Source organism: Protomyctophum bolini (assembly GCF_963924005.1).
Source record: "Protomyctophum bolini genome assembly, chromosome: 14".
NCBI lineage: Eukaryota > Metazoa > Chordata > Actinopteri > Myctophiformes > Myctophidae > Protomyctophum > Protomyctophum bolini.
The window spans coordinates 19,559,789-19,572,562 of record NC_137875.1 but is presented as its reverse complement, the minus strand read 5'-3'; the positions used below and the strand labels follow the sequence as shown (position 1 = coordinate 19,572,562).

The 12,774-nt window shown below is 43.2% G+C and overlaps 1 protein-coding gene across 4 annotated transcripts in view; it reads right to left on the bottom strand.

Moving 5' to 3' along the window:
- ate1 (arginyltransferase 1) overlaps nt 1-12,774 on the bottom strand; it is a 107,714-nt gene that overhangs the window by 78,858 nt on the left and 16,082 nt on the right. For 2 of the 4 annotated variants that reach the window (XM_080782376.1, XM_080782374.1), the window contains exons 6-7: nt 12,113-12,315; nt 2,281-2,409 (exon numbers count right to left, since the gene is read on the bottom strand). In XM_080782376.1, coding sequence (XP_080638502.1) covers nt 2,281-2,409; nt 12,113-12,315 — 332 coding nt within the window. Of the gene's footprint in view, nt 1-2,280; nt 2,410-4,619; nt 4,749-12,112; nt 12,316-12,774 lie in introns of all 4 variants that reach the window. The other 2 variants (XM_080782375.1, XM_080782377.1) reach the window with 2 other exon arrangements.

Below are 12,774 nucleotides of genomic sequence, written 5' to 3'. Positions count from 1 at the left end.
CGACGCATCATATAAACACCATAAGAGGCGCGATCCGACCTGGAAAATCCACACGCAGGACAAAAAACCCTTCAGTCATCAGCCGAACAGACATCAGAAAATCTAGTGCAAATGGATGTTTGATCCACACCTTTTCAGTTTGTCTTTTTAATCCCATACTATACTGTACCTCCTGCCCCACTGTCTCTGGAGGGCCCTCCTATCCCAACATACTAGTCATAAACCAAAGCCGAGGCTGTGGCTGTGCGCACGCACGCACGCAGGCACGCAGACACGCAGACACGCACCTCCCCTATTAATAGAGGTGGTGTTATGGCACCAGGAAAGAATTTGACACAAACTACCCAATCTGACAAACCTTTATTATTTATTAATTCCCCTCATTTTTACAAGCTGGAGAATTCAGTAATGTGCTGACTGCCGAGGCCTGTTGGCAGCATGGAGGACGAGGCAGGGGGATGAGGGGGGCTTGTTTTTCCAACCCTGAGGGACAAAAGGCCCTCTCAGGTAAGCGAGAATGTCCAGCACAGCGCTGGAAAAACTACTCTATTTTTTTTGTCAAGTAAAAGCATAAATACTACAGGGTAGAACTACTCCGTTACATGTATAAGTCCAGAATTCAAAATGCACTTGAGTAGAAAGTACGAAGGTAAAATCTACAAAAGTAACGACTAACTAAAGTTGCAGAATAGACATAGTGGAGTAAAAGCACAATATTTGGATCTGAAATGTAGGCGTAGAAGTAAAAGTACTGGAAATTGGAAAGACTAAAGTAATTTTGTACTTTCATGCCAGGGAATTCTTCAAAATAATGGCGCTAGAGTGCCAGCAGATGAGGCAGATTTTACTCTGAAAAGCCCCGCCTTCCATTCCCCCCCCCAAAACCGTGAGGTATATATAATCTTCCATTACTACTTTACGCTGTCGCATCTAAAGTCTCTCTAGAAGCGTTTAAATTCCAAACGAGATGCTTCCTGAAGTCAGAAATGAAGACCGAACATTGCCCTTTTGGTCAAAACCATGGAGAGCGCCGTAGATTTTGAGTTTTGAGCCTTTGTAGTCAGGCCGTAAAAAAGGAAGTGAACGGCAGTGCGCATGCGCCAAACACAATGAGATCGCTGAAGAAGGAAAGGATTTTTATAAAATGGTTTGAGATCAACAAAAGAGACCTAAAGATGCCTATACATGTCCCAGGCACCCTGTGGTTTTGATTCTAAAGATGTGCATACACGTCATTAGCATAATTAGTGTTAAGTAAGTGTACTTAGTTACAGTACTTTCCAGCACTGGTCCAGCAGTTCCCGACTACACCACCCTTCCTTTTTCTCCTGCATCGTCTCAGTCTCCTCCTCCCCAGCTCTCCTGACCTACCGCCGGTCATGGCGGGCTGCATTCTCAGACACCCAACACATCCTCCTCCATTTTACAGCAAACATCATTTTAGCTGTGGTCTGGGTTTTATGGTCAGGCAGTTAAGAAAAAGAATAAAAATACCCCCAACTTTAATGCAAGGCAACTTTCTGACTTGACTGCAAAGTCATGCCCTGACGTATATCTGTTCACCACCTTCTTCCACTGGCCGTCATCGCACTGACGCACTGTGCTCCTCATTCTGACGCACTGTGCTCCTCGTTCACGCCATCAGCTACTGAAAAATCAGACCAGTCTCTGAACTGAGCGGTGCAGGTTGTGTGTGTGCGTGTGGGTGTACGCGGCTGCAGTGGTCAATGGGTCTGTGTGTGCGTGCGTGTGAGTGAGGCTGCTCAACAGTGACACGTGGTGGTCAACCAATGCTATTGTTGTACTCATTTGGACACACATGGGGACGGACCGACAGACACAGATAGTTGGTATTTGGAGCCATAGATATATATATATAAAATAATAGATGCCTCGTTGGGAGACATGTGTGTCGACGGGAGGGCGGAAACAATTCACACTCTGGGGCAGAAGTGCGCCGGAAGTGTGGAAGGCACGCTACGCCACGCTGTCACTCAAGTGACTATTGGCCAATCACAGCGCAACTTTTCCCGGACTTGTCAACCCGAACGCCCGTTCTGTGACGCACGCGGACACTTGGCAAGCTTCCGCTCATGCTTCCACTATGCTTCGCAAGGAATCTGATTCTGGGGAATGCTTTGCCCCCTCTCGAGAACACACACCCCCAGAGCCGGAAGAGGCGTCTACCTTTATAGGTCTATGGTTGGAGTGGGGCTTGCTGCAGATCCCCATCTGCAGCAAGCCCCACGGTAGGTGTCATGTATATTAACTGTACAGTACCTCGCTCTCATTACACTCGGAGGGAGAGTCGCCATGTATGGCCATCTGGTAGCTGGCGTACAGTGCCACAGACTGCTCATAGGACTCCTTGAACTGGGGGTCCTCAAAGTCGACCAGCACAAGCCTCACCTTTAGGGGGAAGGGGGATGGGAGGGAGGAAGGACGGATGGATGGTGGTTTGGAATGAGCAGTGGATGAGCAGACGAAAGGACAGTGCTATATGGATAATCACAAAAATGATGTGTGATGTAGTTAATATTAAAGGTTTCATGACATTCATATTCATAAATCTTAAATTTTCTTGTTTTCTTTTCAACTGTGAACATTCAGTGGATTTTTCTGTGGTCTGGGGTTTTTCTCTGTGTTCTGAAGCCTTTTGAGCTGCAATGAAAACAGGCCTCAACAGTGACAAATTGTTATGTCATATATGGGATGTGTGGACTGTAACCTCACAGTCCACAGCCAAATCAGAACACTTGTTTGAGCCAGAAAACCCCAGACCACAGAAAATCTACTGAATGTTAAAAGTTCATGTTTTTTAGGGTGCAATTGAGCTTTTTTTAATGTCACCAGACCTTTAATAGAATAGGAAAGGTAGCGGGGAGGCAGGGGAAGGATAAGAGGTTTGTTCAATAGGAGGGCAAACATGGCGGGGTGAGGGTAAAGGTTTAAAGAAAGGTTTTAGACAATGTCATACAAGTACTTTGACATCTCTCAGTATTGTACTGGTGCACATCACGTCTCCCAGTCCACCAGCCTGGTGATTTTATACTTCAGTTTGTACCGTTTGTTTTATACACTTTGAACCTCTTTATTCAATGCCTTAATGAGATGGTGGCATTTTGGAGATACCCAGTGGTGGAAAGTTACTAAGTACTTTTTTTTTTTTTACTTCTACTCCACTACATCTCTGGTCCAAAATATTGTACGTTTACTCCAGTACAATTATTTGAAAACTTTAGTTACTTTGTAGATTTTGATTATTATTATTACAAAACATACAGTAACCACTTCAGCCCTACATACATTTTGGCCAAAATAGCCGATCTACAAGCTCACAAACTCACAATGTGTCGCATCGCGACACATTGTGAGTTTGTGAGCTTGTACTGTAGCTTTTCAAAATGTGTATACATTTCAAAACACATTTTGGCACATTCTGCATAGTGGGTACTTTCTACTTTTGGTACTTTTAAGAACATTTTGATGCCAATACTTTCTTACATTTACTCAAGTACATTTTGAATTCCGGCTTTTACTTGTAACGGAGTAGTTCTACATTGCAGTATTGATACTTTTACTTGAGTAAAAACCTCAAGTAATTTTTGTCCACCACTGGAGATACCTAAAACGGGAGGATTCCGGGAGACCGAGTACAGTAACAGTGCTTGCCTAGCGATGGAAATGTCCAGGATTCCTTGAAGATGAGGCTAGTGCAGCGCCCGGCTTCCAACCTTATATCACAGTTCAAGGGCCCCTCCGAGAAGGACAAAGGGACTAACAAATTATAGTGAGGGTGAATAAAGGTGATGAGGGGGTAATATAAAATATATATATAAATGGAGTAACATGCAACAATAAAGGAGCAAAGACTAGACAACTGGAGTTCTTAAATGCAATGAAATTAAATTAGACTCAAGTTTTTTTCCCCCCCAAAGAGATTTAGTGTGACAGGCAAAAAGATGGTGTGGGGATGGTGTGTGTGTGTGTGGGGGGGGGGGGGGGGGGGCACAGAGGGAGTGAATTTGTGCCAGCAGGAGGGCGCGGCCGACTAGCAAACACCCCCCCCCCCCCCCTTTAAAAAAAAAAGACCTCAACGGCTCAAGACTAATGACCCTGCCTGCCAACTGGGGCCAACGTAGACACCTGTAGAAACACTGCTTTCACCCACAGCGTATGGGAACGGTTTCAACTCCAATTTCCTTTCCTTTGCAAAGCCGTCTTTCTCCCTTTTCTCTCTCTCTCTAAAAGACACGCAAACACTTGTTTTCTTCCCTCTCTTGAACATTCCCGTCTTTCCATTTTCAAAGCAATTCATTCACATCGATTCCTCCTACGCAAAGTACATTCACTTTTCCTCCCCTTTTACCAAAAATGCATATAAATATGAAGGGGAAAAAAATGTAATAATAAAGAATACAGGTAAAAAAAAATAACTGAAATACATATTGTTTAAAAAATCTTAAATGTAAAATATTGTATATAAAAATAATTATCTGAAAAGAATAAACGAAGACCCGTAGTATCCAAACATTATCCAATCTCTCTTATCTCTGCCTGGGACGGGTACCCCTAGAGCAGGTTGACCTCTGATCCCCCCCTCACCACCACCCTCTGACCTGGCTCTCGGAGGGCTTGTTTGGAGGGTCCTTGTGAATGTCCATCTGGTAGAGTTTGTACACCTGGTAGGAGGCGTCGAAAGACTCTTTGAACTGTGGACTAGGGGGGCTGGAGCGCACTAGCCTCACCTTCAAATTCAAAAACAGAGGAACGGGCAAAACAGTGTTGATTTTGACAGCAAATTTTGATTTTAGTTTTAGTCAGTCTCTTGAATAGTTTTCGTCGTAGTATTACTGGCTGCATACAGATCCTGCAATGAGGGGCACATCATCACAAATCACAGGGAGGGACGACGTGAAAACTTGAGAAAGAGTAATGGGGTCTGTGTGGAGACAGACGAGAGCACACCCTCCTTGTTGCATGGGCTGCCAAATAATAACGTATACTTGGCCGTGCGGCGGTGGCAATAGCCAATCTACAAGCTCACACCGCATCACATTGCGATGCATTGTGAGCTTGTAGATCGGTAATGTACGCAGAGCAACACTGCCGTACGTCAGTCTACTCTAGACCCAAGCTAATTTAGAAAAATGTCACCTTTACGAAACGCACCAAATAGCGATGTCTGCATTTATATTATTAAATACTGCACTCATAGCATGCAGCTTATGAGCTATACCACATTTAATACATGGGCCTGCAGCAGTTTCTTCACGGCTGTGACTTGAGGGAAGGTGTGTTCTGTCCATCTCCATCCATAGTGACAAGAAGAGTGACAGACAGGCAATTTATGACGAGTTTGTACGAGTGCCACTGCGTACTACTACTCGCGCATAGATTTAACCCCATTTCCAGTGCTTCACCATGTCGGAAGAATAAAGTTTGATTTCTGCTCATTATGACAGCACATCTGAAGCGATGTTTTAAGGGCTATTCATCCTACTTCTTACTTCTTGTAAGTAGCTGTAGAGAGCAAACATAGTATTTCATAGTATTTCATCAAAACTCTCATTGGACCGTTTTATTTGCTCCGTATTTAGGATGCGTGGGGTGCATGCCACGACGTGTACAGGCCGTTGTTGCAATGCAGGGATAATGTCCAGATGCAGAGCATTTTAATGCTCTGAATGGGGCGTGCGCCACATATACATAACAGGCCATTGTTGGGATGCAGGGATGATGTCCAGATGCAGGAGCATTTTCTATGCCGTGTCCACACGAAGCCGTTTATATTGGGATATGGGCCACCATTTCAATGACGGTGCATCCCTAGTTTTGGAATAAAGAGGCATTGCTTTTTTTCAAATTCAGTGTTTATATGCCTTTTTGCAGAATGAATTCGGCAATAACAGCAATTAATTATAGTGAATATCGGCCATAAATCTCATATCACCCATTCCTAATGAAAAGTCCATGATTACATTGTTTCAGTTAAGCAATTTATGCTGATAACATGCACCTGGACAGGATATTAAAAAAAACTCTTTGTGGACACACTGCGTTCACACTGGCAAACACAAAGCTACAGTCTCTACTGTTCATTTTCAATGGAAGCAGCGAGCAAAGGAAGATACAAAGCGACGCCCAGCGCTTGTAGCTGCTACAAAGCTACAGTCCAAGTTGAGTTGGCTTCAACTACAGCTACAAAACGACCAAGTGTTGTTTAACCATATAGCCAAAACTCTTCACACTAAACAAAACGAATTATTTCTGTCAATCAGTTTCGTGTTCTTTTTAACCCCAGGCTTTATAGTTTTCTCGCTCATAGTGGCCGGACGTAACAACAAGCATGTTGTCGACGCTTAAAACAACGACAGATATACTATGTCGCTTTGTATCTTGTTTTGTAGCTGCCCGTGTGAACACAGCATTACACAGGCCACTGTAATGCTGAATAATGCCCAGATGCAGAGCATTATTTTTGAATGCTCTGAATGGTGTGCGTGCCACTTGTACAGGCCACTGCTGGGATGCAGGGATGATGCCCAGATGCAGAGCGTTTTTTTTAATGCAGCGGTATAAATCAAGCTTTAAAAAGGGGGGAGGATCAGAAGCAAGTCTATAACAGGAAGCTAGAGAGACGTGGAAAGAATAACTTTGCAGAGTGTTGGGTAGTGTCACACAGATATGAGCAAGAGTTCATCTTCCACATCCTCCCACTCAAGTTTTAATTAACCATCTTCTGGTGTTTGGAAAGCTTTTGTTGGCCCAAGGAGCCAGCGCCGTGAGGCTGCTCTGGAAGGACAAGGTTGCGGGGGGAATTGAACCAGGGGGTTTGTTTGAATTGGACCTGGGTTAGAGAGACTCTCATATGACTGCTTGGCATCCACGTCGGTTTGTCTGGGGCCCTTTACGTAAAAGATAATACTTGGGTTAGGTAAGGCCTTTTTTTTTTTTTTTTTTTTTTCTAAAACTCAAAGAGATATCCTTTGATAGGCTGAATTATTTTTGTTCAGCCAATCTAGCTTGGCTAAATCGGGAACAAGTCTCATAACGGCCGTGTGATACTACTACACCCACAGGCTAATATGGCACCGGCCTCAAGGTTTGTTGAAATAACGCTGCATAATACAGCCTGAGCTTTAATTAAAATGAGATACTGGCCTGCGAAAGCTTTATATGAAAATCTTACCCAACCCAAAACTTCACATCCTGCTCTCTCTGTAAAAAGGCACAATAAATATATAGAATGTTTAGGCCTAAATAAACAAGACTGACGGCTATAAAGAGGGGGAGCCAACATAACATGAAAGATGTATGAAGTAATAATGTGAAGAAAGAGGGCAGTGTGTGGAGGAACCAGTAGATTCCTGGGAAATTGGTTGGTGTTCAGTTCCACACTTCCCTGAGGTTCCCGAAGGCCACCATGTCCTAAATTGCATGGTCACAGTGACCCCTAGTGGTTGCTAACGTGAACTACATCTACATTCCGGGGTCAGGAAGGACACAGATTTACTGTCAATGATGACCACTGTGACCAAAAAAAAGGCCTATCAAAGACGGTGGTGCCAGCAGCCCTTCGTAGGACTTCCATAGACCACATTTGATTTTGAGAGCACATTTTTATTTTAGTTTGAGTCATTCAGTCTTTTGACTTATTTGGGTTTTAGTCACATTTTAGTCACCTGGAATGTTTTAGTGTTGAAGTGTGTTGAAGATCTAGTTTTGGACGACTAATATCAAAGATTTTAGTCGATTAAATCCATAGTTGATTTAGTTGACTAAAATGTGTTTTGGCGGGACATGATGCCGTCGTAATGGCAGATTTTACACTCGCTGAAAGATCTGCTATTTTACGCATTCAACAAAGTGTAAAATTACTTTTACTTATACTGGATCGCTTGTCCACTAGTCCCTTCCTAACATTTTAGTCTAGTTTTTATTTGTTGAAGAAATTGTCAATATATTTGTCTTAAGTCATCATAGCTTAGTTTCCAGTTAGTTTTACCATTTCGTTTTCGTCAGTGACAAAAAGGTAGTTGACGAAAAAAAATTGTCATAGTATTAGTCGCCGAAATCAACACTAGACCACAGGTCACTTTATCGGCCATAGTGGTGGGCCCCTGCAGCCTTGAGCACAGGAAAGGAGGCCCCTAATAACCTCTTTCCCTTTATCTCCTTTTCTCTCGGGTCTCTGTTTTCAGCGAGGCCATGTTTATACCACAGGCGGCTCTCCCTCATTAATGTGCTGGGCACATTAGTCATGCAGCTTGACATGTTAAACACTCGAGTTTATGATCGAATCTAGTGCCTAGAGTCGAGTGCTTTTAATTGCTCTGCTGTAAACAGGATTTTAAAAGAAGAGGATGTTTTGTTTTTCAACCTGGGTCCTATTTTCTTAGTTGTGGCCATCATTCTTTTTTAAACGCTCCTTTCATCAAACCAGATTAAACTTGCATTTAAAAAAAACGTGCTCATGTAGCATTTCATTAAGCTTAACGTGAGCAATATTTAATTGATACTTTTGCTTACTCTGCTGCCAAAAGGCATTCGGCCACACAGAAGTGAATGCTACCTGAAGTCTACCGAGGAGAATAGAGGAGGTGTATGCATTACAACAGGGGTGGGCAACTTTGACAATGGAGACAGAGCCACTATATTTCCACACTCACTCCAGAGGGCCACACTGCATTACTGTCGTAGCAAAAATAGCTGATCAGCTATTTTTGCTATATTTTAATTGAAATCCTGCTATTTTGGAATTGTAATCCTGAAAAGTAACCTTTTTATTTAATTTCAAATGCATGTAGTTATAGCTATGTAAACTTTATGAACTAAATACAAATATATTGGACATTAAATAAAAAGCAATAACTAGTATACCAGGTATTAGCTGAAATCAATAATATATCAGCATTCTGGTATTAACCTGCGGGCCGCATTACGTGATGGTGAGGGCCGCATGTGGCCCCCGGGCCGCCAGTTGCCCATGCATGCATTAAAACAGGATTCTATAGAACAGTGGTTTTCAAACCTTTTTGTATCAAGGCCCATAATGTATTGTATCAAGGCCCATAATGTATTGTATCAAGGCCCATAATGTATTGTATCAAGGCCCATAATGTATTGCATCAAGGCCCATAATGTATTGTATCAAGGCCCATAATGTATTGTATCAAGGCCCATAATGTATTGTATCAAGGCCCATAATGTATTGTATCAAGGCCCATAATGTATTGTATCAAGGCCCATAATGTATTGCATCAAGGCCCATAATGTATTGTATCAAGGCCCATAATGTATTGTATCAAGGCCCATAATGTATTGTATCAAGGCCCATAATGTATTGTATCAAGGCCCATAATGTATTGTATCAAGGCCCATAATGTATTGTATCAAGGCCCATAATGTATTGTATCAAGGCCCATAATGTATTGTATCAAGGCCCATAATGTATTGCATCAAGGCCCATAATGTATTGTATCAAGGCCCATAATGTATTGTATCAAGGCCCATAATGTATTGTATCAAGGCCCATAATGTATTGTATACGTAGACAGCACTAGAATTGCATTTTATGTAGTCATAGCACTTTATAGTACATATGTATAGTATAGTTTATATATAGTTTCATTACATAGATACTCTACTGTTACGTTCTTAGCTTACGCATGTTTCATAATAACTACTTTTATGTGATGTATGCCTTGCTTTTTGTTAATACTTAATGTAAATCTGGATTAAGAGCGTCTGCTAAATGCCTAAATTGTAAATTGTAGGCACACTTACTGAATACACTGTAGTGTGCAGGCCATGCCATGCCAGGTCGCTAGGTGGCGGTGACGGACTGCCAGATAGACCAGTCATCCATGTACCACTAGGTGGCGGTGACGGACTGCCAGATAGACCAGTCATCCATGTACCACTAGGTGGCGGTGACGGACTGCCAGATAGACCAGTCATCCATGTACCACTAGGTGGCGGTGACGGACTGCCAGATAGACCAGTCATCCATGTACCACTAGGTGGCGGTGACGGACTGCCAGATAGACCAGTCATCCATGTACCACTAGGTGGTGGTGACGGACTGCCAGATAGACCAGTCATCCATGTACCACTAGGTGGTGGTGACGGACTGCCAGATAGACCAGTCATCCATGTACCACTAGGTGGCGTTGACAGACTGCCAGATAGACCAGTCATCCATGTACCACCGTGCTGTATCGTGGTTAACATTCACCATCCCTAGTCACTTACATCTGTATTCGTAGGATGAGTGGGGCGAGGGAGTGCTTGCTCTTTCTAGGAACTCCAGATATCACCTACGGCTCTGCATCAATGTAATAATCACGTGCGTTGTGACTTGTGAGCCACGATGTCACAAGTTTTGCGGATTCATCGTTTTGCCCGTTTACATGGAGACAGGAGGGTACAGCGTTTTTAAAGATTTCCACTCTGAAAGGTGTTTTCACTTTGTTGCGTTTTCACCTCCTGAAAATGCCGTTCTCGTCTAAAGGGACACCAGCAAACGATACTTTACTTTGCCGTTTTCTATGAACACCGTTCTCGTGTAAAGGGGGTGTTAGCCTCTCAGACCCCCACATTTTGTTTGATTTTGACCACAATTCCATGCATTCGATGAAACCAAATGGACCCGTACAGGTCCATTTGTTTCATTTTTCACTGTAATTGAAGGAAATTAAAGCATGTGATGCTAAACACTAATGAAGTGGTGCATTTTTGTGTGGCCAGTGAAAAGAAATCAGTGTTGGAAAGAACATGGGACAGGTTGAAAAAACACCAGAAACAGAGACTTAATTTTAACAATATTTTGTAAAGAGTAGTTAGTCACTAGCAGTAATGATTTTCACAGCAAATTTTGATTTTAGTATTAGTCAGTCTCTTGAATGGTTTTTTTAGTCACCTGGAATGTTTTAGTGTTAGTCTAGTTTTAGTCGACTAAATATCATATGATTTTAGTCGACTAAAATGTATTTTGGCGGGCCTTGATGCCATCGTAATGACAGATTTTTACACTTGCTGACCAAGTGTAAAATGACAATACTGGATCCCTTCCTAACATTTTAGTCTAGTTATAATTGTTTTTGACGAAATTGTCAATATATTTAGTCTTAGTTATAGTCATCATAATTTAATTTTCATTTAGTTTCCATTTACTTAGTCAGTGAAAAAAGGGAGTATTTTTTAGTATTAGTTGACGAAATCAACACTCACTAGTCTGATCATTAATACAATTTGTTAGAGCTTATTCAGTATCGATACTGAAGCCAGAGACTCAACGATTGAAGTAGATAATTTAGTCTCTGTCCGACACGACTCAGCCATTTGTTGTTCAATAAGCATCTAACTGGGTCAAAACAGGCATCTTTTCAATTACCCTGACTTGCGAAACTGACCTTCAATTACGGAAAGGATAACCTTGTGTATAGAGCCACTTAGGGGAAATTGAAAAGTACTCACGGGCAAATAAGCTAATTCAATTGAAATGAGCTGATAGGAGTCTACGCTGGCTAGTCTCAGGGGAGTAAGGGACGACGAGAGACAGACACTGTCTGGCTCATCACAGCATCTGGCTCACGTCTCGGCCCTGACCGAGGATGACGTCACCGTACCAACCTCAGCTCGGCATCTTGTGCCAGGGACCTTTCTCAAATCGTAAGCCCTTCCCGCAGCCAAAAGTTCATTTCCTTGTCCTCCAGAGCAAGGCAGAGAGTCGGGGGGCTGTGGTTTTGAATGTGATCAGAAGGGTAACTTGACCCAGTGTGTGTGGTGTGCTTGTCATTTTTGTTGAGTTCATGTTGGGAAGAGGCGGTTTTTCCACTTCGCTCTTGCCTGCCATCCTCTCCCCACACACATAAACACATGGTGAAGTCACTGGAACCAGGGAACGGGGGGCTTTGTGAAATCTGCCCTCAGTGGTGCATGATTACAAACATTATGAAGACAAAGGATCACCCAGAACAAGTTCAAGGATAGCTGGATTTTTTCTTTTTGCAAACTGGCTAATGTTTATTTTCCGGTCCAGCCACCGCTCACATGCTATGCCACAACGTGCTACAGTACATTCAGACAAACCAGACGGTTTAAGTACCTCAAGGCGATGAAGAGGGCTATCGGGCAGAGATTCAGCCATGAAATCCTCCAGGAGTTTGGGCTGGCAGGGTGTCGCTGCTGGGTCAGGGGGCGTGACGGGGGCAGGGACCCCCGGCCTCGTCTGCTTCTTTTGAAGACGACGCTCCTTCCTCAAATCCTTGGCCTTCCGGCAAGGCGGCCGGCCAGGATCCGCTCCGATTCCTGCACACGTGATAGATAAAAGAGACGGAAAGAAGAAGGGAAGAGCAGAGACAAAATCCAATAAGGATATATTAACTATTTTATTGCTAAGTACCCCCCCCCCCCCAGGGAAGTTATCTGCCAAGTATGAACAGGTTTGTACCTAAAGCATTAAACCAAATATGAAACGGTTTAGCCGAAGATCTGCTTTTAACATTGTCCCGGTTGCTAGGCAACGCCTCCGTTAGCCCCAGCACCAGGGTCTTTGCACACGGCCCCCATAGACCTCCAGTCAAAGTAGGATCTTCTATGCCTCGTATCTCTGAAACTACCGAGCGCTGTCCGTGGTTTTGATCATCCATCCTAGGTTCGGATGAGATTTGTGCATTTCCATCGCATCGCTCTCGACATGTTAACGTTTTTGGCGTAAGGTAAACGGCACATGAGCTAATGAAAACATAAGCCGATCATTACAATGTC